Source organism: Aquarana catesbeiana, linkage group LG01 (genome assembly GCF_042186555.1).
Source record: "Aquarana catesbeiana isolate 2022-GZ linkage group LG01, ASM4218655v1, whole genome shotgun sequence".
NCBI classification, from domain to species: domain Eukaryota; kingdom Metazoa; phylum Chordata; class Amphibia; order Anura; family Ranidae; genus Aquarana; species Aquarana catesbeiana.
In genome coordinates this window covers 841,473,020-841,500,247 of record NC_133324.1, presented here as the reverse complement: position 1 = coordinate 841,500,247, position 27,228 = coordinate 841,473,020, and the positions used below count along the sequence as shown (strand labels likewise).

The 27,228-nt window shown below is 43.3% G+C and overlaps 1 protein-coding gene across 2 annotated transcripts in view; it reads right to left on the bottom strand.

Annotated features, from left to right (window-relative positions):
* The window catches only part of ARAP2 (ArfGAP with RhoGAP domain, ankyrin repeat and PH domain 2), a 604,561-nt gene that overhangs the window by 40,040 nt on the left and 537,293 nt on the right, over positions 1–27,228 (bottom strand). The window contains exons 29-31 of one of the 2 annotated variants that reach the window (XM_073608952.1): positions 27,083–27,165; positions 22,448–22,483; positions 10,441–10,504 (exon numbers count right to left, since the gene is read on the bottom strand). In XM_073608952.1, the coding sequence (XP_073465053.1) occupies positions 10,441–10,504; positions 22,448–22,483; positions 27,083–27,165 (183 nt within the window). The remainder of the gene's footprint in view (positions 1–10,440; positions 10,505–22,447; positions 22,484–27,082; positions 27,166–27,228) is intronic. The other variant, XR_012237041.1, reaches the window with a different exon arrangement.

Genomic DNA, 27,228 nt, shown 5'->3' with positions numbered 1-27,228 from the left:
CTACAATAGGTGTCTCATGGGCTCCCGCTTGTCAAACAAGGGCACTCGTTCTCAACAGATCACCCCGGACATCATACAAGAAAAGATTAAAAAAATGCCCACCATAGTAAATATCTGTGTATGCATTAAAAATATTTATTAGGCCATTGCACTTACAAGATCAAATGTAAATAGAGCCTATACGCTACACAAGGCAAGGACTCCAAATTCCAATCTCCAAACTGGCTACAAGTGCCTAGTGCATACGTAGTTATGCAACGTCATCAGGGGCTTAGGGTGCCGGCTGCCACCATGTTATTTAACCTCTTGCCGACCAGCCGGCACAGTTATACTGCGACAGGTTGACTCGGCTGCGCAAATCATCGTAGGTGTACGTCGGTCCCTTTAATGGCTATAGCAGGTGCGCACACGCCCGTTGCCCATCGCCGGAGCTAATGCACATGGCCGTGGACACGATGTCTGCCAGCCACCTGTGATCGCTCCACAGAGAGCCAGAATGGGGATCTGTCAATGTAAACAAACAGACCCCTGTTCTGACAGGGTAGTAGAGAGAGATTGTCTGTTCCTAGTAATTAGGAACAGTGATCTCTCTCTACTCCCAGTCAGTCCCCTCCACCCACAGTTAGAAACACCTCCCAGGGAACACACTTGCCAATGTCATTTATACAGTGATCAGTGGCTATTTTTAGCTCTGATCACTATAATAATGTCAATGGTCCCAAAAAACAGTCCGATCTGTCTGCCGCAATGTCGCAGTCCCGCTAAAAATCGCTGATCACCGCCATTACTTCTTACAAAAAAAAAATAATAATAAAAATGCCATAAATATATCCCCTATTTTATAGACGCTATAACTTTTGTGCAAACCAATCAATATATGCTTATTGCAATTTATTTTACCAAAAATATGTAGATAAATACATATTTGCCTAAACTGATTAAGAAATTTGTTTTTTTTTTTGTTTTTTTTAATTTGGGGATATTTATTATAGCAAAAAGTAAAAAAAAAAAAATCATGTTTTTTCCAATATTGTCAGTCTTTTTTGTTTATAGCGCAAAAAATAAAAACCACAGAGGTGATCAAATACCACCAAAAGAAAACTCTATTTGTGGAGAAAAAAAGAACATCAATTTTGTTTGGGTACAGCGTCGCACAACCGCACAATTGTCAGTTAAAGCAACGCAGTGCCATATCGCAAAAAATGGCCTGGTCAGGAAGTGGGTAAATCCTTCCGGGCCTGAAGTGGTTAAATAGAGCAAAGGGACCCACAGGGAGGATCAAGACACAATAGGACAGGCAATAGTAACCAGGCAGGTCCCAAATTTAATCTTGTGTCAAGATGGGTCTATGTTCAGCTGTAATGTTTGACTGCACTACTGCAGCGCCATCCAGTGTACCAGAGGCAAATGGTTAACACTTATAGATTGTACTAAAACATGCTGTGCATCATGATCAGAGAAAGTGCATATGTTTCATATCATTAGCACTCACACATTTGTGATGCAACACAGAGGAAATGGTAAGGCATGCAGTGGACACTGTGTGACCCAGAACAAGAAGTTCCCTGATCCTAGAGACAAGCTAAGTGGAATAATATATTAACATAGGGGGATTAAACTGCCATGAGGCTGCAAACTGCAGTCACAACATGTGAGCCATCTTTACAAGGCATGACAAACAAACAACATAAGGAATATAACTACAATAAGACTTAGTTAAAACAACGAAAACATTTCAAAGTATATAATGCCCTTAAGAAGGCATAGACAGAATTACAACAACCAAAGACCTTAACGTGATTGTAAGGGTAATTTTTTTAAACAACAAACATGTCATACTTACCTCCACTGTGCAGCTCGTTTTGCAGAGTGGCCCTGAACCTGCTCTTCTGGGGTCCCCCGGCGGCTCCTCCCCACATCTGATAACCCCCTCGGAGAAGCGCTTTCCCAGGGGGGTTACCTTGTGGGCGCGCTCCCGAGTCCAGCATTTGTGTCTATAGACACAGAATGCCGGACTTGGCGCCACCCACCCTGGCGCCATCGTCATTGGATTTGATTGACAGCAGCGGGAGCCAATGGCTGCGCTGCTATCAATCTATTCAATCAAGAGCTGGAACCCCATGGAGAAGGAGCCAACACATCCCCCCTGACTGAATGAAGGGGTTCAATTAAGTGAAACGGGGGGGGGGGGGCTAGGAGGCCGGTGACTGCCAGGTGTTTTTTCACCTTAATGCATAGGATGCATTAAGGTGAAAAAACATGTACCTTTACAACCCCTTTAAGGTGTTTTGCGCTAGCATTGCTTACTAATAAAAACCTTCTCAAGTCTCTGAGAAACCCCTAAGTATAAGTAAGTAAGCACATCTAGTGTAAAACAAGTTAAGGTCCTTGATTGTTGTTATTCTTCTGTCTATGCCTTCTTAAAAATAAAACTTACAACTGAGCAGTGAGCATCCATTTTTTTGCTTTGGAAGGTTTATAAATCAAAATTTGCCAGTCGATGAGTTTTGCCTGTGCAGTGAAATATGAAGAAGCTGAATACTCCATTGTGGCAGCAGTTTTCTAAGAAATCAATTAAGGAGTAGCTACAGGTTTATTTTAAAGGCTACTAAACAAATTGATGCAAATCCAGATTTTTAACCGCTTATCGACCGACCCGCGCAGATATACTGCGCCAGGGTGGCTGCTCTGTGCCATATCATGTACCTACGTGATCTGACACTTCCGGGTCCATGGCACGTGCGCACCAGCAGCGACCCTTTCCCACTATGATTGGACACAACGGGAGCCGATCAGCGAGAGCTGATGTCCGCTGGGACCCGTCGATCATTCTGGAGATCAGCAGAAGGGCGGTAAACAAAGCAGATCGTCGTTCTTTGAGAAAGGAAGACAGAGTTCTTGTGTTTCTGCTAAGCAACACTGATCTCTGTCTTTCCACAGTAAATGCACCCCCCACACAGAAAACACTCCCAGTTAACCCTTTGATCTCCCGTAATGTTACCCCTTCCCTGCCAGTGTCTTTAGCACAGTGACAGTGCATTTTTTTAGCACTGATCACTGTATTGGTGTCACTGTTTCCCAAAAAGCATCACTTATGCTGCATACACACGATCGGAAATGCCACCAGCAAAACTCCCATGAGAGCTTTTTGTTGGAAAATGCGATCGTGTCTATGCTCCATCGGTCTTTTGCTGGCGGAATTCCAGCCAGTAAAAGATTGAGAGCATGTTCTCTATTTTTCGGTCGGGAAAAGTTCCTATCCGAAAATGCGTTCATCTGTATGCAATTCTGAAGCGCAAAAAATCACGCATGCTCGGAAACAATTTGACGCATGCTCGGAAGCATTGAACTTCATTTTCTCGGCTCGTCGTAGTGTTGTACGTCTCCCCGTTCTTGACGGTCAAAAGTTCAGAGAACTTTTGTGTGACCATGTGTATGCAAGGCAAGCTTGAGCGGAATTCCGTCGGAAAAACCATCCAAGTTTTTTCTAACGGTGAAATCCCATCGTGTGTACACAGCATTAGTGGCAGATTTGTCCGCCGCAATGTAGCAGTCCCGCTAAAAATCGTTGATCAGTGCCATTACTATTACTAGTAAAAAAAAAAAAAAGTTCCATAAATCTTTCTCATAGTTTGTAGACCGTATAACTTTAATAACCATATCAGATAAGCTTATTGGATTTTTTCTACCAAAAATTTCTAGCAGAATACATATTGACCTAAATTTATGAAGAAATTTGATTTTTTTCCATTTTTTTATTGGGTATGTTTTATAGCAGAAAGTAAAAAATATTGGCAGTCATTTTTTTGTTTATAACGCAAAAAATAAAAACCGCAGAGTTAATCAAATACCACCAAAAGAAAGCTCAATTTGTATTAAAAAAAGAACATCAATTTTATTTGGGTACAGCATCACACGACCGCGTAGTTGTCAGTTAAAGTACTGGAATGCCGTATCACAAAAAATGGCCTGATCACGAAGGGGGGTAAACCTTCCGGAGCTGAAATGGTTAAAAGGTTCATGGACAAATATCTAAGGGCCACAGTGCATTTTTGCAGTGCAGTGCCTTATAGTAGTGCATGTTAACCGCTTCAGCCCCGGAAGATTTTACCCCCTTCCTGACCAGAGCACTTTTTGCGATTCGGCACTGCGTCGCTTTAACTGACAATTGAGCGGTCGTGCAACGTTGCACCCAAACAAAATTGATGTCCACAAATAGAGATTTCTTTTGTTGGTATTTGATCACTTCTGCGTTTTTTATTTTATGCGCTATAAACAAAAAAAGAGACAATTTTGAAAAAAACGCATTATTTTTTACTTTTTGCTATAATAAAAACAAAAATATATATAAAAAATATTTTTTTCCTCAGTTTAGGCCGATATGTATTCTTCTACATATTTTTGGTAAAAAAAAAATCACAATAAGCGTATATTGATTGGTTTGCGCAAAAGTTATAGCGTCTACAAAATAGGGGCTAGCTTTATTTATATAAACATTTTTATTATTAATTTTTTTTTTTACTAGTAATGGCGGCGATCTGTGATTTTTATCAGGACTGTGACATTATGGCGGACACCTCGGACAATCTTGACACATTTTTGGGACCATTGGCATTAATACAGCGATCAATGCTATAAAAATACATTGATTACTATTACTGTAAAAATGTCACTGGCAGTGAAGGGGTTAACACTAGGGGGCGATCTAGGGGTTAATGTTTTCCCTAGTGTGTGTTATAACTGAAGAGGAGAAGGGACTGTGCAGGGGAGATGACAGATCACTGTTCATACTCTAAATGAACAGACGACCTGTCTGTTCTCCCCTCAGCGAAAGGGAAACTGTGTGTTTACACACACAGATAACGGTTATCCGCGTGTCAGTGGCGATCCCGGCGGTGATTGTGACTGCCGGGCACTCGCATCTGCTCCGGGGGCGCACGCGCTAGTGGCCACAGGGCAAAGCGAAGTTACATAACGACGTTACGCCCAGCCATGCCATTCTACCGCAGTACAACTGCGGTGGCTGGTAGGCAAGTGGTTAACATATATTTATGAATGTACAATATTCATTTTGACTTGCACCCCAAAGCATTTCGACAACACTGCTCCATTGCAGCACATAACAAAGCACCCTAGCGCACTACTGCACCGTGTCAGAAAAAATGCTGCATGTCCGATTTTAATTTATCTGTGCATAATGGTAGCTGATTAAAAAAATAAACAAAAATTGGCTGCCTTAAAGTGGTTGTAAACCCTTGCATATACCCAGTGCAGGGACTGGTCTCAGGCGATGCATAGAGATGAAAGAAATCCTCCTACACATAGTTGTATTATCTGTCTGTCTGGAGTCTTCTCTACATTTGTTAAAAGTGCTGAATTTATAAATGTTGTCTGAGAGTTCAGAAAAAAGCTGACGTTACACTCTGCAGAGCACAGTGAGGAGAGCTCTGAGAGCTGATTAGAGGAAAGAGACACACCCGCTCCACATCGCTCCGCTTACAGGAACAGAGCTGAGGTAGCCAATCAGCTGGAGCTCCAAAGGTTTGTCTTCTGGGCATTTTAGATAATTGTGTTCATCTTACAGTATGTTCATGTTCTGACCGATTCTCTTGATATGGAAAAGTATTAATCTACCTCTATTATCACAAGTATTACACTAAGAGAATATGGTACTATTAAAGTACACAATCATTTATCAAGGCAGAGCATGCCTTAATACATTTTATAAAATACGGCAGCCATGGCTATACTCATTGGTTGTACAATAGCCTTAATCTTTCCCCCAAAGGATCTTTATCATGGATGTTCTTCTGCATGTTTAGGAGCCTGTTTTTACTCATGTATTGTATTTAACAAAAGTGAGTACACCTCTCACATTTTAAAAAAAAATATTTTATTCTAACTTTTCATGTGACAACACTGAAGAAATTACACTTTGCTACAAAGTAAAGTACTGAGTGTACAGCTTGTATAACAGTGTACATTTGCTGTCCCCTCAAAATAACTCAACACACCATTAATGTCTAAACCGCTGGCAATAAAAGTGAGTACACCCCTATTGAAAATGTCCAAATTGGGCCCAATTAGTCATTTTCCATCCCCGATGTCATGTGACTCGTTAGTGTTACAAGGTCTCAGGTGTGAATGGGGAGCAGGTGTGTTAAATTTGGTGTTATATCGCTCTCACTCTCTCATACTGGTCACTGGAAGTTCAACATGGCACCTCATGGCTGTCTTGCCTACAGTCAAGCATGGTGGTGGGAGTATCATGGCCTGGGGCTGCATGAGTGCTGCTGGCACTGGGGAGCTACAGTTCATTGAGGGAACCTTGAATGCCAACATGTACTGTGACATACTGAAGCAGAGCATGATCCCCTCCCTTCGGAGACTGGGCCGCAGGGCAGTATTCCAACATGATAATGACCCCAAAAACACCTCCAATACGACCACTACCTTGCTAAAGAAGCTGAGGGTAAAGGTGATGGACTGGCCAAGCATGTCTCCAGACCTAAACCACCTAAACCACAGAAGTGGGGAATCCTAAACAGAAGGTGGAGGAGCGCAAGGTCTCTAACATCCACCAGCTCTGTGATGTCATCATGGAGGAGTGGAAGAGGACTCCAGTGGCAACCTGTGAAGCTCTGGTGAACTCCATGCCCAAGAGGGTTAAGGCAGTGCTGGGAAATGATGGTGGCCACACACAATATTGACACTTTGGGCCCAATTTGGACATTTTCACTTAGGGGTATACTCACTGTTGTTGCCAGCGACTATAATGGCTGTGTGTTGAGTTATTTTGAGGGGACAGCAAATTTACACTGTTATACAAGCTGTATACTCATTACTTTGCATTGTAGCAAAGTAAAATTTCTTCAGTATTGTCACATGAAAAGATATAATAAAATATTTACAAAAAATGTGAGGTGTGTACTCACTTTTGTGAGATACTGTATATGTGGTCCTTTACTGGCCTTATAACATACTGTATAAAAAATTCCAGGTAAATCTAAAAAAATAAACCTGTATTGATCTGATAAATAATCTGTGTGAATGAGGTCTTAGGGCTCATTCACATGAGTGCTGTAACCTGTACAGTGTGAATCAGCATTTTTTATGTAGTTGGAGCTGTGTGCAGGCAGCTTATGTTCTGCTATGGGGATGCAGTGGCTGTAGGAGGAGAAGCCGGAAAGGGAGCATTTACTGCAACTGATCCCCTGCGGCTTACCTGATCCCCTGCGGCTTACCTTCAGAAGCTGAAACCTGGCAGGAGGGAGAGAAGGAGAAGCTGGCTTTTATCTGCTGCTGGAGGGGATCAGTTCCAGTAAATACCACCCCCCGATGCATCGATCACCCATTCCTGCTCACATCCCTTTCCCCCTGCTTTTCAGCTGCCTGGGCCCCCCGCTGGCATAAAGATAAAGTTGGCGCTTGCATCTGCCTTGGTGGGGATCCACCTGACTATTACATACCTAAAAATGAATGGGACTAATGGAAAAAAAACAAAAAACAATTGCAAGTAAATGACTGTATGAAGTCCGTAATATGACTTGAAGGCAGCCCAGTGGAGATGAGAAGCAAACTCTGGAGAAGGCTGGGGAAAGGAAGCACAGAGTAGGTTAAAAACAAGCATGTCAGTAATGAGGGAACAGCCGTCCGGGGAGGGAGTCCATCCGTGGCAGAACGCTGGGGAAGTGGAGCGGGTTGCGTCGGTGGTACCCACCATTCCTGGACCTCGTGCACACAGGATGCCGGGGATGACGTCACTTTAGGTGGGACAGTGGGTCAGTAGGCAGGCCCGTTGAACTGATGGGGCCCAGGTACCATATAGGAGGGCCGGTTGTACCCCCTTAAAGACAGCCCTGGTTCCACCACATAGGATGTGAGGAAAAAATCTTCAACAGTAACACAGACAACAAAAATCCTTTTTTTTTAGAGTAAGGTATAGCTAGAACCCCTGTCATGTTTTTATTGCTGTTGCTATCCTTGTTGTAGATTCTCATTACACTTCAACTGCTTGGTGAATCAGTTGTCACCATGACAATAGGTGAGTGAAAATCTCTCTAATAGAGCCCTGGATTCAAAAGTAAAGCAAAAAAAAGGCTGGATTTATATGTTAATGCTGGACTCCAGGCAAACAGTTTAATACATTAATGAAATACACATAAGGGTGCTGTTTTACCTGTATTATCTTTACTCAGCCCCAAGATTTACTGAGCTCTGCTATACAACACAGCCCTGTCTGGCAGAGCAGAAGAGCAGATGAGTCTCTGCTACTGTTTCATGTTTACTTACAGGTCTTCTTCCTCATCCCCACTGTCAGGACAGAAGCAGCACACTGATCAGTTCATCTCCTACTCATTCTTGCTCTTATTTTCCTATCAGCTTACTCCTTGTTGGCAGCACATCTGATTGACTCCTTGTGCAGCTTCTCCCCCTTCCTGAGTTTTGCTGTAGAGGGACTGCAAGGGGCTGATACCAAGTCAAAGAAAGGTACTTAAACTGCATGCATTCATGAAAATACGGTACATACAAAGATGTATTGATGATTATATAGCTGTATTTATTTGTTTCTTTTATATAGCCTGGAGTTCATTTAACCTCAGGGAATTAGAACAAGAGCCCCAGTTCTAAACCCAACCTTTAAAGCCAGACATATTTGTTTATTGCTCTTAGGGACTCTTTGGGCAGTGGGGGGCAAAATGAACAATCTACCTTTCCACTCACCATATTATGCATTCGTCCTGTTTGTGCTATCTTGATAGGTACCCTTCAATGTGGAATGTTGCATGTGGAATGTAGCTAAATCTCAAAAACACAATGAAGGAGATTTACTAAAATTGGTGCACACAGAGTCTGGTGCAGCTGTGCATAGTAACCAATCAATTTCTAACATCAGCTTGTTCAATTAAGCTTTGACAATAAAACTTAGCGGATTGGTTACTATGCACAGCTGCACCAGATTCTGTGTGCAGGGCCGCTGATAACTCAGTACAGTCAGCCTTCCTGTACTGGGCCGGGGCCCCATCAGTTCAAAAGGGGGGCCTGGGCACCTGCTGAGCAGGATGGCTGGCTGTACTGTTTCATTGCAGACATCGAAACTCTTCTGCCTGGAGCATTGATTCTAGCACATACACCACTTCCACCTATTGCTTGGGGCCCCCCTGTGTGCCCCTTTCCACTGAAGCGCTGTAGACTTCCCTCCTCTCCAGCTGTCAGCTGCTGCGGGCACACAGGAGGATGTGTTTCAGGATAGAGAGCGAGGGAAGGGGCCTGTAAATATGTAATTTTCTGACCCCTTCCTTTCCTGGATGAACACAGTGAGTGAGCAGTACCAATCGCCCCTATGTCCATTCATCACCGAAGCATAGTAAACTGTATTTACTATGTTTCAGTTTGTGAAAGATCAGGAAGCCTCAGAGCGCTTCATAATCATTTATCTGTGCAGCTGAGGTGGCAGAGAAAGGGACTAAATCTGAATCTATGTCCTCTTGGGGTTGGGGGGGCCCTGTCAGGTAGGCTGCATGGGGCCCCGTGATTTCTAACAGCAGCCCTGTCTGTGTACCCCCCCCCCCCCATATAAATTTGTGAGTCTGATACTCTGCTGCTAATATTATGATTACTATCTTTATTTATGTATTATTGTTATTATTATTATTATTATTTTTTTTTTTTTTTGCTATCAGCTGCTGATGCTCCTGCTATAATTGCTGTTTATAAATTACACTAATGCCACATTTATAGCAATAGTACAGATGCATTTTAATAAAAATGTATAAAAGATATTAGCAGTATCCAAAAATTATGTTTCCAAAATAACTAAATTAAATGAAAATTATTTTATTAAAAACCACCTAAATAGCAAAAATACTTGCAGTATACTCATTGTAAAATAAAGTATATAACATTGTCTGCAAAATGCTATAAATGGTGCCATTAAATCTTTTATTAAGTACATCATAAAAATGCAGGTGTGATTCCTATAGTAAATTTTAATTGATGTGTGCCTGGGAAACCTATAAACCTTTGAAAGCTAAGATAAAAATATATATATATATATATATTTAAAATAAATATGCATACAATTATTTTCAGTTAAATTTACAGAAAATAAAAACGTATAGGAAAAAAATATTTAAATGTATACTTATACTCTAATCCAGTGTTAAAATATCCCCACTTGGAATTTCAATTTCTGTATCTTCAAATGAATATTTAATTAGTATTCATCAGACTGGAGATGATTTATTGGTCATGATTGAATTCTACCCAAATTTTATGCATGATGCTTTAATGTCCAAATCATAAAACATGCCCAGCAATTTGATTTGTGTTTCTTCAATAACAGGTTTATGGCTGATATAATATTTTGAAAAAGAAAAATGTGCTTCTTTAAAATCAGTGAAATACGTTTATACATTGATCTGGCTGCCATCACTGTACCTGTGCATTGAGAATACTAATCATCCATTCCATTTGTGCCTCCTGTGTATCACAACAGAGATGCCTAAAAAATGAAGTATTAAAATCCTGTTAAATACCATGTTATTATTGTCAGTTTAGAAATCTAGATTTTACCAGGTTGTCAAATGTTTACAGTCATTTATTACACACTGAACAGATTTGCTATTGTTTTCTGCAGCCATGGAAGCCACCGTGTGACCTGTTCTTTTACAGTGACATGAAATGTTTTAAAACTTTTAAAACTCATTCCCAGCTAGGATTGGAAATCCACACAGTTGCAGGAAACATTGCATCTCTCTCATCCATGACATTAGAACTGTTTTTAAGAAACAAGTCTCTGAATAGGTCTATGATTTATGAAACCTCAAGTTACCAAGACACCATTATCTAACAAATGTACTCACAAAAAGAGAAGTGGGCCATTTGTATTTATTATCCATGGCTGCGCCAAACCTTTAGAGAGATTTATTTTTATTAAAAATTGTTTCCCATTTAATCTCCTCCATTTAAAATCCTCCTCTTTCTTGCTTTTTTTCTTTTGCTATTTTAACCTCTTTAGGACAGCCTGCCTGCATTAAACTGTGGACAGGCAGCTCCTACAGGCACAACGATGTACCTGTACATCGCTGGCCTCTTCTGGGTACAAGGCGCACAGGGAGAAGGAACAAATAGATTTTAAGTAAAAAGCAGCACATTATGCATACATTAACACTTGTTAGGTACGCACTTAACCATTTGATTACCCCAAGATGATAAACCCTTCCCAGCCAGTGACATTAGTACAGTGACATTGTATACAGTGGTATTATCACTGGTTACTGTACTAGTGTCACTAGTGATGTCAATCCCACTATAAGTCACTGATCACTGCCATTAGTAGTATAAAAAAATCCAGTTCATATACCAGAGTTTGTAGACGCTATAACTTTAATACAAACCAATTAATATACACTTATTGGGATATTCAGATTTTTTATTATCAAAGACATGTAGCAGAATACATTTTGGCCTAAATTTACGAAGAATAAAAAACAGTGGTGATCAAATACCACCAAAAGAAAGCTTTAATTGTGTGAAAAAAAACAACATGAATTTAATTTGGGTACAGCATTGCATGACTGCACAATTACCAGTTAAAATAGCACTGTGCTAAATAGCAAAAATGGCCTGGTCATGAAGGGGGTCACTTGAAGGGGAGATGAAGGGGGACACTTGCGACTGGGCCCTGGCATTCCACTACTGTTGGGGGGCCCCAGCAGGGTTGCTGGCCACAGAGCTGTGAGCTGAAAGCATCTCTCTCATACAGCCCAGAGCCTGCACTGATGGAGCTGATCTGCTCCTTCTCCTCCCACCCCTCTCCCCCTGTGTGTGCACCTTGGGAAGTGTGAAGTTAAGCAGCTGAATTTGATTATTTAGCTGCCGGGCTCCACACTTCCCACAGTGCACACACAATAGGAGGGGGGCAGGAGAAGGAGTAGATTGGCTCTCTCCTTTCCCATTCGTGCAAGGGAGGAGGGAGGGGGAACTGTCAGTGCAGGCTCTAGGCTGTATGAGAGAGTCACTCTCAGCTCAGAATCCTACTGAGGAGGCACTGATGAGGAGGCACTGATAGTCCGAACTGATAGGTAGCACTGCTAAACTGCACTGGTGGGCACTGATAGGCAGCACTGATAAGCAGCAATGATAGACAGAACTCATAGGTGGCACTGATGAGCAATGATAGGCTGCACTGATGGGCACTGATGGGGCTGCACTGATAATCAGGGCCCTTCATGGTTTCTTGCACGGGGGCCCTGGAGATTCTAGTAACACCTCTGAAGGGGGTAAAACCTTCCCAAGCTCAAGTGGTTAACTGCTGCTCAGTTTCTTACGGTCTGTCCAAGTGAAACTTCATACAGAGCTGCATGAACATGGGGAGGTCCCTCTTCTAATTGTTCAGCTGTGTGTGTGAGTTCTGAATAGTAGATCAAACAACAGGTTATTCTAAGCAAAGTGAAACATGACTCAATATATGCACTGATTAAATGAACAAATATTTATATGCAATCTTTCCTCTTTCATATAGTATGTACTATAAACTACTGGAAGGAATGATATGGGACCATATCCAAAAATTTGCTGATGAAAATAGTATCGTTAGTAGTAACCAACATACATGTACAAAAGTCTGTTCTTGTCAGACCAACATTTTGACAAGTATTTTGGCATTGATGATATTGTATGTACCCTGATAGAAAACTGGTTACAGGGGCAAATTAATGATTAATGGCATCGTTTCTGAATGGCTTATAAATGTGATCGGGGTACACCAGGGCTCTGTTCTGGGACCAATTCTGTTTAACTTGTGCGTAAACGATATAGAGTTTGAAATAGTTAAATTTTTGTGTTTGCTGATGATACAAAGCTAAGCAGGGCAAAAACTTTGCAGCAGGACATAGCAACTTTACAAGAAGACCTCAATAAATTAGAGGGGTGGCCAGCTATATGGCAGATGAGTTTCAACATTATAAAATGCAAAGTTATGAACTTGGGAGCAAAAAACATGCATGCAAGTCATTCAAAGATAGAACCTTTGGAGAAATCTAAGATGGAAAAGGATCTGAGGTCCCTGTAGATCACAGCCTCATCAATAGCATGCAATGCCAAGCTGCGGCAGGCAGGGCTGACAGACTATAAGCATGCATTAAAAATGATATCTACTCAAGATATAAGATTATAAGACAAGAGGAAGGATGCCCTTGAACTGGAGAGAGTCCAGAGAAAAGCAACAAATCTAATAAGGGGTCTGGAGGACCTCAGTTACAGTATGATGAAGGACTACAGACAAATGTATTCTCCCTGGAGAAGAAGCGCTTAAGAGGAGATATGATAGCGATATACAAATCTTTAAATGGTGATTCTAGCATTGGGAAGACACATGGCCGCGGGATTAGAAGTGTTTCAATCTTAAACTGCATATAGAGGTTCTTTACTGTTGGAGTGATAATAATGTGGAATGCTATTCCACAGCTGATGGTGTCAGAGGGGAGTGTAGAGAAATTCAAAAATATGTGTTTTTTTTTAGAGAACACAATCTACAACGCTATGGAAAATGGTAGTGACATACACACAATCACACATACACACACTCAGGTTGAACTGAATGGACTGGTGTCTTTATTCAATCTTAGCCACTATGTAACTATAATTACTGTACCTGCCTAAAATGAAAAAAAAAAACAGGTTCAATTCCTAATTATGAATATGTAACGCTTACTCCCGTAGGTGCCGCTGGAAACTTGCCCAGGTTCTTCCCCGTCAATTGGCCCACAGCCAAGCACACAAACTCAGCCACACTTTATCTCAAGCTGGTTATCTCCTTCTAACTTCTAAGGGACTCTTTCCTCCAGTGATACCAGACTAGATCTTCAGCAGACTGCCCATAGTCAGATCTCAGCAGCTCTAGCATACAGGCCCCAGGTCCCCCACCTGAAGCTTCATGAACAGCAAGCACATGGCGGCAATGCCCTGCAGGGCAGCTAGCCCTCCCGGCTGGACTGATCCTTTCCAGGGGGAAAAAAGCTCAGTGTGCTCAGACAATATATACAGTCTCCCAGTATGCGTTTAGTGCCCAGCTCCCTGGGATTGGACAGGGATATATAAATATTAATGCTACTATCTGCATAGCTCCACACCTATGATCCAGAAAACTTTTCTGGACAGCAGAGGGGGTAAACAGACTAGAAGCAGCTGAGAACACTGAGCAGACCTAATTAATCAAATGCAGCTGTACTATATACAGTGAGCAACTAAATTTACCTAACACAAAGATTACAGCAATGCTGATTGTAGTGTGACAGGCTAAATTTACCCATCAAAAACACAGCTCCACACACAGTGAGCACGCACTAAATCTATCTATCCAGTCCTAGCACCTATCTTGGAGGGTGCTACAAATGTAATATGCAAACACGCACATTTTTTTCAATAATAAATAATTCTAGTAAGATGAGACCACCAAAAGAATGTCTTGTTTATACCAAGGAAACAATATAGCTATCACAATATATGGTATCATAAATAATGATAAAATTGATGTGAAATCAACAGGCACATAAGCTTAAATGAAAAATGGGTCTGGTCTATTTATCAAGGGCTAGTGCTGAAGGGGTTTATATGCTAATATTAAGTTAACTGTATCTTCTATAAAAATAGTGACATATGAGTGACTTTGATGTGTACGTAAGTGTTATTCTTATTTATAAAACTTGCAGCAACTGTGTGCTGGTCGTGACAAAAGGCACTAAATGTGACAAGGTTAAATCAGGAAATGTGACTCAAGGCAGATTGATGTGAAATACTCCTTCTGTTCCTCCTTATTTTCTGTAAGTGTATTATAATACCTTAGTATTAGGGATGAGCCGAACACCCCCCGGTTCGGTTCGCACCAGAACCTGCGAATGGACTGAAAATTCGCACGAACGTTAGAACCCCATTGACGTCTATGGGACTCGAACATTTGAAAACAAAAGTGCTCATTTTAAAGGCTAATTTGCTTGGTATTGTCCTAAAAAGGGTTTGGGGACCCGGGTCCTGCCCCAGGGGACATGTATCAATGCAAAAAAAAACTTTTAAAAATAGCCGTTTTTTCGGGAGCAGTGATTTTAATGATGCTTAAAAAAAAAAAAAAAAAAAAAAAGGTGAAATATTCCTTTAAATATCGTACCTGGGGGGTGTCTATAGTATGCCTGTAAAGTGGCGCGTGTTTCCCGTGCTTAGAATAGTCCCTGCACAAAATGTAATTTTTAAAGGAAAAAAGTCATTTAAAACTGCTTGTGGCTTTAATGCAATGTCAGATCCTGTCAATATAGATGAAAATCAGTGAGACAAACAGCATGGGTACCCCCCAGTCCATTACCAGGCCCTTTGGGTCTTGTATGGATATTAAGGGGAACCCCGCACCCAAATTAAAAAAGGAAACAGCAGTATACAGGCTCTGTACTCTGAACAGCAGTATACAGGCGGTGCAAACAAGACAGGGACTGTAGGTTTGTTGTTAAGTAGAATCTGTTTGTAATTTTGAACTGGTACATTTTTAACGTGTTTAGCTCCAGACAAAAAATCTATTTTAAGCTTTTTGAAAAACATAGGGAAGGGTTATCACCCCTGTGACATTTATTTTGCTGTCTGTGCTCCTCTTCAGAAGATTTCACCTCACTTTTTGTCCCAATGACAAATGTTTTTTGAAAATTTGGGTTTTTTTGTGAAACAAGGATTGGTGATAAAACATCAGTGGAAAGGAGAAATGTTTTTCCCATATTAACTCTTACAGGAGAGAATTTCCCTTCCTAGGGGTAGATTTCATCCCACTTCCTGTTGTCTCCTTCCGTTTGCAAGTAGGAGTCGTTTGTAAGTTGGATGTTTGAAAGTAGGGGCCTGCCCTATATACTCAGCAGAAATTTGGGCCTTAGGTATTGTTGTGGCCACAACACTGTAAGCCCTCACTGGGCCTTGCTGTGAAATATTAGATCAAGAATTGTAATTACATGCCCCTGTTGAACAGGGGCAGAAAAATTGGGCCTTTGGTGGTGGTGGTGCCACAACACTGTAAGTCCTCACTCGCTCTTGGTGGGTGTAGAAACGGGCCCTGCTGTGAAATATTAGATCAAGAATTGTAATTACATGCCCCTGTTGAACAGAGGCTAAAAAATTGGGCCTTAGGCACTGGTGCTGGTGCCACAACACTGCAACCCCTCACAGATACTCTAGTTGGAACGCAGAAACAAGCCCTGCTGCAAAGTATTGCATCAAAAATTGTAATTACACGCCCCTGTTAAACAGGGGCAGAAAAATTGGGCCTTAGGCACTGGTGCTGGTGCCACAACACTGCAACCCCTCACAGATACTCTAGTTGGAACGCAGAAACGAGCCCTGCTGCAAAGTATTGCATCAAAAATTGTAATTACATGCCCCTGCCGGGGCTGAAAAATTGGGCCTTAGGCACTGGTGCTGGTGCCACAACACTGCAACCCCTCACAGATACTCTAGTTGGAATTCAGGAACGAGCCCTGCTGCAAAGTATTGCATCAAAAATTGTAATTACACGCCCCTGTTGAACAGGGGCTGAAAAATTGGGCCTTGGGCACTGGTGGCAGCGCCCAGAACCAAAAATGTTCTTACAAGTTATCATTGAGGAGGAAGAGGATAATTACTCAGGATAGTCACTCAGCATCAGCAAAGGCAGTCTTTGAAGGGATCTGAGATTTCAAAAAAAAATTATTCGGTTACATCAGCATCAGGTGCTTGGTAGCTGGTGGTGATCCAAGACTGATTCATTTTTATGAAGGTCAGTCGATCGACCGAGTCGGTGGACAGACGCACCCTGTGATCAGTTACAAAGCCTCCAGCAGCACTGAATGTGCGTTCCGAAAGAACGCTGGATGCAGGACAGGCCAGTAGCTCAATTGCATACTGTGCAAGCTCTGGCCAGTGATCCATCCTCAAGACCCAGTAACCCAGAGGATTTTCGGTGGGAAAGGTGTCCAAGTCAGATCTTGCCCCTAGGTATTCCTGCACCATGTAAAACAGATGCTGGCGATGGTTGCTGGAACCGATCATACCTTGGGGCTGCGGACTAAAAAATTGTCTGAACGCATCAGTCAGACGGCCACTTTCTCCACCGCTCCTTCTTTGACTGACCGAAGCCTCAGCAACACGTTGTCCAGAAACAGGAGTTTGTAACCTCCCAGTCTCTGGGAACGTGTTGCAGAGTCCTTTCTGCAAGGCCTCCCGAAGATGTTTCATCCTCTGCTCCCTCTGCGACGGCAAGATAAGGTCCGCAAACTTACACTTGTAACGTGGATCAAGGAGGGTTGCCAGCCAGTATTGGTCCTTCTCCTTGATACCACGAATACGAGGATCCTTACGCAGGCTTTGCAGAATCAGGGAGGCCATGCAGCGTAGGTTTGCTGAGGCATTCAGTCCGGAGTCCTCTGGGTCACTAATGACGACATGGTCCGCAGCCACCTCCTCCCAGCCACGTACAAGTCCATGTGTTTCTTGGGACTGATCCCTTAAAGACTGCTGCTGATGCTGAGTACCAGGCTCCACCTCCATACTGACACAATCCTCCTCCTCCTCCTCCTTGCCCTCGTCCTCTTCCTGTGTGATCGGCGGGCATGCAGGAACACTGTCTGGATAAAGGGGGCCTTGAGAGCTAAGGAAGTCCTCCTCTTCCTGCCTCTGTTCTGCCTCAAGTGCCCTCTCCATTATTCCATGCAGCGTGTGCTCCAACAGGTGGACAAGGGGGACAGTGTCACTGATGCATGCACTGTCACTGCTCACCATCCTCGTGGCCTCCTCAAATGGTGACAGGACAGTGCATGCATCCCTGATCATGGCCCACTGGCGTGGGGAAAAAAAACAAGCTCCCCTGACCCTGTCCTGGTGCCATAGTCGCACAGGTACTCATTGATGGCCCTCTGCTGCGTGTGCAGCCGCTGCAGCATGGACAACGTTAAGTTCCACCTGGTGGGCATGTCACAGATTAGGCGGTTCTTGGGCAAGTTAAACTCCTTTTGGAGGTCGGCCAGCCGAGCACTGGCATCATATGACTGGCGGAAATGCACACAGACTTTCCTGGCCTGCCTCAGGACATCCCGTAAGCCCGGTTACCTGCCCAAGAACCGCTGCACCACCAAGTTAAGGATGTGAGCCAAACAGGGCACATGGGTCATTTGTCCCTGTCAGAGGGCAGAGAGGAGGTTGGTGCCATTGTCGCAAACCACCATTCCTGCCTTAAGTTGGCGTGGTGTCAACCACCTCTGAACCTGCCCCTGCAGAGCTGACAGAACCTCTGCCCCAGTGTGGCTCCTGTTCCCCAAGCACACCAGCTCAAGCACCGCATGGCATCTTTTGGGCTGCATACTTGCGTAGCCCCTTGAATGGCTACGGAGCAACACAGGTTCCAAGGACAAAGCACAGGAAGAGGCCATGGAGGAAGAAGAAGAGGAGGGGGTGGAGGAGAGAGGTGTGTCACAATCATTAGTAGTGGCATTTTCGAGGCGTGGTGGCGGAACAACCTCCAACACTACTGCACCTTGTCCTGCATCCTTCCCAGCTGCCAGCAGAGTCCCCCAATACGCGGTGAAACTTAGGTAACGTCCCTGTACATGCCTGCTGGACCATGAGTCAGCGGTAATATGCACCTTACCGCTGACCGCCCTGTCCAGTGAGGCCAAGACATTGCCTCCCACATGCCGGTAAAGAGCCGGAATCGCGTTTGTGGCGTTTGGGTACCTGCCACTGAGGAACTGCACATTCAACAAACTCATGGAAGGGGGCAGAGTCTACCAACTGAAAAGGCAGCAGTTGAAGTGCTAGCAATTTTGCCAAGCTAGCATTCAACCGCTGGGCATGTGGATGGCTGGGAACGAACTTCTTTCGGTGGTGCAGCAGCTGGGACAGGGAAATTTGCCTGGTACAATTTGACGTCGGTGTACCGAAAGCAGATTGCCCACAAGTACTTGGCTGTGACACACCTAATTCTACACCTTCATTCCTCTCAGTGCAGGTCTCAGAGAGGACTGAAGGTATAGTGGGGTTGGAGATTTCAGCTGATGAGGAGCAAGGAGAGGTCCTTTTTGTTCTTTGGTGTGGGTCTTTTAGATACACTTGCCAATCAACTGCATGGCAGGTCAACATATGTCTGGTAAAGCATGTGGTGCCCAAGCGGGAGATGTTTTGGCCACGCGAGATACGCTTGAGACATATGTTGCAAATAGCAGCGGTGCGATCTGATGCACTTGTCTCAAAAAAGGCCCACACCAAAGAACTTTTGGAATAACTCGCAGAGACAGCAGCGCCCTGCACATGCGGAGCTTTGGGGTGTGATGCAGTCAGTGTGCTGCCCTTAGACTGGCCCCTGGAGGGCATCCTGCCTCGTTGGTGATGTGCCTCCTCCTCCTCCTATCTCCTATCAGGCACCCACTTTGAGTCAGTGACCTCATCATCCCCTCCCTCCTCATCACTAGAGCAAACCTGGCAGTATGCTGCAGCAGGGGGAGCATGACTGCCAGATTGCTGTCCTTCTTGGGCACCCCCTCTGTCCGTGCTCACGTTACTTCCCTCATCTAGCTCAGTATCATCATCAGAGCCTTCTAAACGCTGGGCATCCTCCTGGAGCATGTACCCAACACTGTGGTCAAACAGTTTGAGGGACTCCTCAGGAGGACATGGTGGGGCTAGGGAAGGAGTCACTGATGCCATTGAGCCGAGGGAAGAGGCTGTGTTGGCAGCTGCTTTGCCAGACAAAGTACCCTGAGCATGGGTGAGAGAGGATGAGGAGGCTGAGGATGGCTTGGTCATCCACTCGACCAAGTCTTCCGCATGTTGTGGCTCAAGATGGCCAGCTGCCGAAAAAAAAGGCCAAGCGTGTCCCACGGCCACGTGCTGATGAGGATGCACCGTCTCCACGACCAGCACTGTTGCCTCTAGACACAGAGCCTGCTTGCCCTCTTTTATTGGCTTGTGACTGTCTGCCTCTCCTTGTTGGCCTTCCAGACATACTAATGGCCTGTAACTGCACTAAGCTGGGATATATATATATATATATATATATATATATATATATATATATATATACTGATACTGCAGCTAGCAAAATCAATTGCCTGCCTGTAGTATGAGAACATCACCAACCTTCTACAGGTAGAAAACTAACTTGTAGCTTATTTAGCTGCCTGCGGTAGTGATAGGATCAGGAAAACACCACCAACCTTCTACAGGTAGCTTTAGCTGAACACTGTGCAGAGCTCGCAAAAAACTAACTTGTAGCTTATTTAGCTGCCTGTGGTAGTGATAGGATCAGAAAAACACCACCAACCTTCTACAGGTAGCTTTAGGTGAACAATGTGCAGAGCTCACAAAAAAATAACTTGTAGCTTATTTAGCTGCCTGTGAACACTGTGCAGAGGTCGCACTACACTAACTTGTAGTTTTAGCTGAACACTGTGAGGAGGACGCACTACACTAACTTGTAGCTTTAGCTGAACACTGTTCAGAGGACATACTACACTAACTTGTAACTTTAGCTGAACACTGTGCAGAGGTTGCACTACACTAACTTGTAGTTTTAGCTGAACACTGTGAGGAGGACGCACTACACTAACTTGTAGCTTTAGCTGAACACTGTGAAGAGGACGCAATACCCTAACTTGTAGCTTTAGCTGAACACTGTGCAGAGGTCACACTAAACTAACTTGTAGCTTTAGCAGAACACTGTGAGGAGGTCGCACTACACTAACTTGTAGCTTTAGCTGAACACTGTGCAGAGGTTGCACTATACTAACTTGTAGTTTTAGCTGAACACTGTTCAGAGGAACGCACTACACTAACTTGTAGCTTTAGCTGAACACTGTGCAGAGGTCGCACTACACTAACTTGTAGTTTTAGCTTAACACTGTTCAGAGGACGCACTACACTAACTTGTAGTTTTAGCTGAACACTGTGCAGAGCTCGCAAAAAAATAACTTGTGGCTTATTTAGCTGCCTGCGGTAGTGATAGGATCAGGAAAACACCACCAACCTTCTACAGGTAGCTTTAGCTGAACACTGTGCAGAGCTCGCAAAAAAACTAACTTGTAGCTTATTTAGCTGCCTGCGGTAGTGATAGGATCAGGAAAACACCACCAACCTTCTACAGGTAGCTTTAGGTGAACACTGTGCAGAGCTCGCAAAAAAAATAACTTATAGCTTATTTAGCTGCCTGCGGTAGTGATAGGATCAGGAAAACACCACCAACCTTCTACAGGTAGCTTTAGCTGAACACTGTGCAGAGGTCGCACTACACTAACTTGTAGTTTTAGCTGAACACTGTGAGGAGGACGCACTACACTAACTTGTAGCTTTAGCTGAACACTGTTCAGAGGACATACTACACTAACTTATAGCTTTAGCTGAACACTGTGCAGAGGTCACACTACACTAACTTGTAGTTTTAGCTGAACACTGTGAGCAGGACACAGTACACTAACTTGTAGCTTTAGCTGAACACTGTGAGGAGGACGCACTACCCTAACTTGTAGATTTAGCTGAACACTGTGCAGAGGTCACACTAAGCTAACTTGTAGCTTTAGCTGAACACTGTGAGGAGGTCGCACTACACTAACTTGTAGTTTTAGCTGAACACTGTGCAGAGGTCACACTAAACTAACTTGTAGCTTTAACTGAACACTGTGAGGAGGACACACTACACTAATTGTAAATAGTTTAGCTGCCTGACTGTGGTACTAATAGGATCAAAAGAACACCAGCAATTTTCTTCAGGTAGCTGTAAATACTGTAACAAGACAAGCCTGCCTGTCAGTAGGAAGATAACAGGAATGGATCTAGCTAAACTGAATACAGTTTATATATATATATATATATATATATATATACACACAACACCTGGGATGCATATATATATATATACACAATACACTGTAAGTGCAGCTAACTCACTGGCTGTCCTGCCTAATCTAGCTAACTCAAATGAAATGACACTGTCTCTCTCTCTCTCTAAGCACGCCAGAACACACTACACAGGGCTTTCATGCAGGTGGCCTTATATAGTGTGGGGCCTGTTCTAAACCCCCTGAGCCATATTTGGCCAAAGCCACCCTGGCTTTGGGCTTTAATATTAGTGGCGGAACTTAAATAATACATAATTCTAGTGAGACCGGTCAATTGATTACAATAAGAAGTTTATTTAGTTGAAGCTCTAGCCACTCGCACAACAAATAAATAATTCCAGTTTTGTTCGCTTTACCTACATAGCTTCTGTGTTAGCAGTCTTTTAGCTACATTTGCTACAGTGACTGGAATGCTCCAACTATGTCATAAGTCTCCTGGGTATACTAGTGGTATAAATATCTTTCTAAAGGTGCTATTATTTTGTAATTTTTTTGTGTGTGTTTTGTATAAACATTTTGAAAAACTGCAAAAAGCTATTGAGACTTAGACGTACCATTGATGTTTTTCAAAACAAGCAGTCAATCCAAATCTGAAAAGACAAATTAAAAAAAGAATGAAATCATATTTAGAAATGTATTGTAATAAACACTAATATGATAACATGTAGTATAGGCTTATAATTCAGGGCTTGATATAGTAAGGTTATCATTTGTCCCTGTTTCCCAGGGACAGTTCCCATTGTGAGGGTCAATCCCTTGGAAACAGTCTTCCCTGGCTTCATCTACAAAAATCAGTGCAGCATAATCCTTATGCCGCGTACACACGAGAGGAATTTCTGCCGGGAAATGTTTGATGTGAGTTTGTTGTCGGAAATTCCGGCCGTGTGTATGCTCCATTGGACATTTGCTGTTGGAATTTCCGCCAACAAATGTTTGAGAGCAGGTTCTCGAAATTACACAAGTCAGTCGCACAAAAGTTCACGCATGCTCTGAATCAAGCAGAAGGAGCCGCACTGTCAATTGAACTTCCTTTTTCTCGGCTTCTTGTGCGTCTTGTATGTCACCGCATTCTCTCGTTCGGAATTTTTGGCCAACATTTGTGTGACCGTGTGTATGCAAGACAAGTGTGAGCCAACATCCTTCGGAAAAAAATCCACGGTTTTGCTGTCGGAATGTCCGATCAGGTGTACGCGGCATTACAGTGTGTTGGCATCCACTCAGTACTTGCATGCCTAAGCATCAATTGAAAATGACCCCGTGGGACAAGTGAAAATGGTGCTGCTGGACAACCTGGTGCCACTAGACAATTGCTGCACATGCACAGGCATCTCCGGCTGTATTATTTTTGATGCTTGACTGCTAAACTGGCGACTGTGTGCTGTTAGGTTTACTCTATGCTGCAGGGTGTCCAGGGACAATATTGAGGATTCCCGCAATATATCTACCAACGTGGGGAAAAAAGGTGAGGAAAACCAAGAAGAAAACCAGGTACAACCAAAGAGCCATCAAGCTAAAGGACAAGGTGCAATATGTTTGAAGCATACTGCAACTGCACATATTACCTTGCAACTTGTGTGTTACTTGCTCCTGGCCTGTGGTCTCTGTGTGTTACTCCTTAGCTCTGCTCTCTGTGCATTGCCTACACCTGGCCCCTCTACAGCGTAGACTCAGGTTTAATTTAACCTCCCTGGTGTTATGATTATGTCAGATTTTTGCATCTCAAAGCGGTACAATGTTTTGCATAGAAATTTGGTGTTTTATATTGTGGGTCTGTAATTCTTAGGAATAACTCACTTAAAGCTGCCTTAACAAGAGTCTAGTAGACATAATAAATAACTATAACTAATTATAACAAATAATAATATAATAATAATAACAACATTTATTCAATAAGTTAATGAAATTAAAAACACTGAAATTTGCTCAGTTGCAGAATTGTCGCTGTCATTACTTTCACTGTCTGATGACAAATTTCCCCACGAATCACTATTGCTCAATTGTGCAAGTGTTCTGATTTACTATCACTGTTTTCTAGCTGGTCTCAAATCACTTTTGACATAAAAGGAATCTTTTTGGTTGCCATGGACATTCTTAAAGTGACTGTAAGGGTTTGTTTTTGTTTTTGTTTTTTAATAACAAATATATCATACTTACCTCCACTGTGCAGCTCATTTTGCACAGAGTGGTCCCGAACCTCCTCTTCTGGGGTCCCCCGGTGGCTCCTCCCCACATCGGATAACTTTCTAGGAGAAGCGCTCTCCAGAGAGGGTTACCTTGATGGCGCGTTCCCGTGTCCAGCATTTGGCGTCCATAGCCGCCAAATGTATGACTCGGCCCCACCCCCAGGCACCCGCATCATTGGATTTGATTGACAGCTACGGGAGCCAATGGCTGCGCTGCTATAAATCTATCCAATCAAGACCCCCGGGCAGAGAGACAGCGCATCCCCGGCAGGTCAAGTTCCAGGGCTGAGGTAAGTAAAATGGGGGGGCTGTAGAGCCGGTCACTGCCAGGTGTTTTTTCACCTTAATGCATAGGATACATTAAGGTGAAAAAACGTGAAGGTTTACAACCCCTTTAAGTTTCCAAGCAGAAAGAACAGTATATATAATATAAAACTGCATGCAGGGCACTGGACAAAGCATTTGGGACAAAAGGGATTTGAAATGATTTGATACAGTAATGTAATCTGTAAAATTACAGTGTACTGTATGTGTTTTGTTTTTTACACTTTTTGAATTTGCCGCCGGGCTCTGTCCCTGTGCATTGCAATACTTGCAGGGAACAGAGCTCAGCACAGTGATTAATCGAGCGGAGTACACAGCTCACGGACACAGCGGGAGGACATCGCAAGATCCTGGGGACAGCGTATGTAACTTTCCCAGGATACTGCGATTCAATCCCGAGTTTGGGCCGGGGTTACCGCTTTTGGTAATGAAAATTCACCCTGAGCCACACTCAGGATTACCGCTAGGGAGGTTAAGCACCGTTCACTGCTGCTACAATTTTGGTTAGACCCACAATATGCATGCTACATCATTCCTCTACTCATGTGCCCAAGGGATTTTGTCTTTATACCCCTTGTTCCAAAAGTCTGTGACCAATTGTTTCAGGGCCTGTTAAAATGGGGGGTGTGGTTTTGTAGAAGTGGCTTAAAATGGGGGGTGTAATATGGGGATGTTGTTTAAAAGTAAGCATGGTCTGTAGCATGCCCCCAGATTTAATTTTCAAAATCTTGTAATCTTATGAAATAGACATATCACACAAAATAAAGGTGTATCACACATAGGCTTTTGTCAGTGCAGCTCAGTAACGGTGCCTCAGATATGTAACAAACATAGTTTTAGTAAAATGGATATAGATGACCTTAAATACAAAATGTGAATGACCCTACCATGCTCCTTTGTCAGCACTATTATTCATTCATATCTCTAAAGCTTGACCTGCTGAATGAGCTGAAATTCAAGCTGTGGGTGGACATGTTAGCAGCGCCTAGCTTGACAAACTTCAAATGAAAAATCAAAGGAGCCGAGCAGAAAATTGTTGGCTAAATAGTGATTGCATCTAATCAGATACAGTCACTGTTCGGATATTCAAGCTGGGTTCACACTTGTACGACAAACACCCTGACATTGGGAGTTCATGTTGCATGAGGTGTGAAAATCAATGTTTCTCTATGAGAGCTGTCTTAACTGGTCCAACACAAGTCGGTCCGACTTTGAAAATGCTCCCTGCACTATTTTGGTCCAACTTTGATCCTACTTCAGCCCACTGAATATCACTGAAGTCGGATGAAAGTCAGATTGCTGTCTTAACTGATCCGACTTTGGCATGTGACTTGTGCTCTGATGATCTTGAAGGGGAGCCCCACGCCAAATTAAAAAAAAACAGCATGGGTTTCCCCCTCCAAGACCATACCAGGCCCTTTGGTCTGGTATGGGTTTTAAGGGGAACCCCCATGCTGAAAAAACGGCATGGGGTCCCCGCAAAATCCATATCAGACCCTTATCCGAGCACGCAGCCCGGCAGGTCAGGAAAGGGGGTGGGGAAGAGCAAGCGCCCTCCCCCCTCCTGAACCGTACCAGGACTCATGCCCTCAACATGGTGGGTGAGTGCTTTGGGGCAGGGGGACCTGCACCCCCCCACCCCAAAGAACCTTGTCCCCATGTTGATAAGGACAAGGGCCTCTTCCCGACAACCTTGGCCGTTGGTTATCTGGGTCTGCGGGCGGGGGGCTTATCGGAATCTGGAAGCCCCCTCTAACAAAGAGCCCCCAAATCCCAGCCCCCCCACCCTATGTGAATGAGTATTGGATACATTGTACCCCTACCCATTCACCTAAAAAAAGTGCCAAAAATAAAACGCAGTGCACAAGTTTTTAAAGTGATTTATTAAGGCAGTTCAACCAATGTTGTTTTTTTTTTTAAGTTTGGCGTGGCGTTTCCCCTAAAGATTCATACCAGACACAGTGCCTGGTATTGTAGGGGATCAAAGTTGGATCCCTGTTCATTGAAGTCGGATGGATGTCGGACTTCAAGTCGCAGGGCAAAGTCGGATCCACATTCGTATGACTGTCATGTTGTACCAGTGTGAACCCGGCCTCAGACAGCAGCAGGACCTGTAGGAAAAAGAGTAGAGCAGGGTGTTAGTTTAGTACCAAAACAGCACACACCTTTATTAAGAAGCAGCGCTCTTACATTTGAAGAATTCAATAATCAGCCTGGTCGTGGGGAATGCAGTACGTCACAAACCCACAGTCCTTGCTGTTATCAGATATTTGCCGGTGTTGCACTGTGTGAGCAACACCGGCAAATAGTTGATAACAGCAAGGATAATATAAGGGCCAGCAGCTCAGGAGACAGTAGCAAGAGACACAGGAATGCCAAACAGGGTCAGGTGTTGTGGCTGTCTGAATACAAAAGGAGGCAGGAGAGATTCCTCCCTCCATGCTGTTTAGCATGGATAGCAAAATTGAATGATTTCTCCAATAGGGCTGAATGAGAAAAATTGAAATATGTATGGCCAGTAAGTCTTCTATCCAGTACATGCATTGTAGAGATTAAGGACAAATACAAACATTACAAAGCTTCAGATAAGAAATGAAAACTTAGGTAGCAGTTTCTCCCCATGCTTTTATTATTGCTTGCCTCACTGGTCACTGATTTCTATTTATTTTTTCAGTTGCTTACCTTGTTGGTGGTTTCATCTTCTTTTTGACTCCCATAAAAAATTTGCATACCACCACAGGCAACACTTTATCTGGTTTAATGTTCTGAATGAAAAAAAGTGTATATATACAGTATACTGTTAAAAATGGTGTATACATAAACTCAGC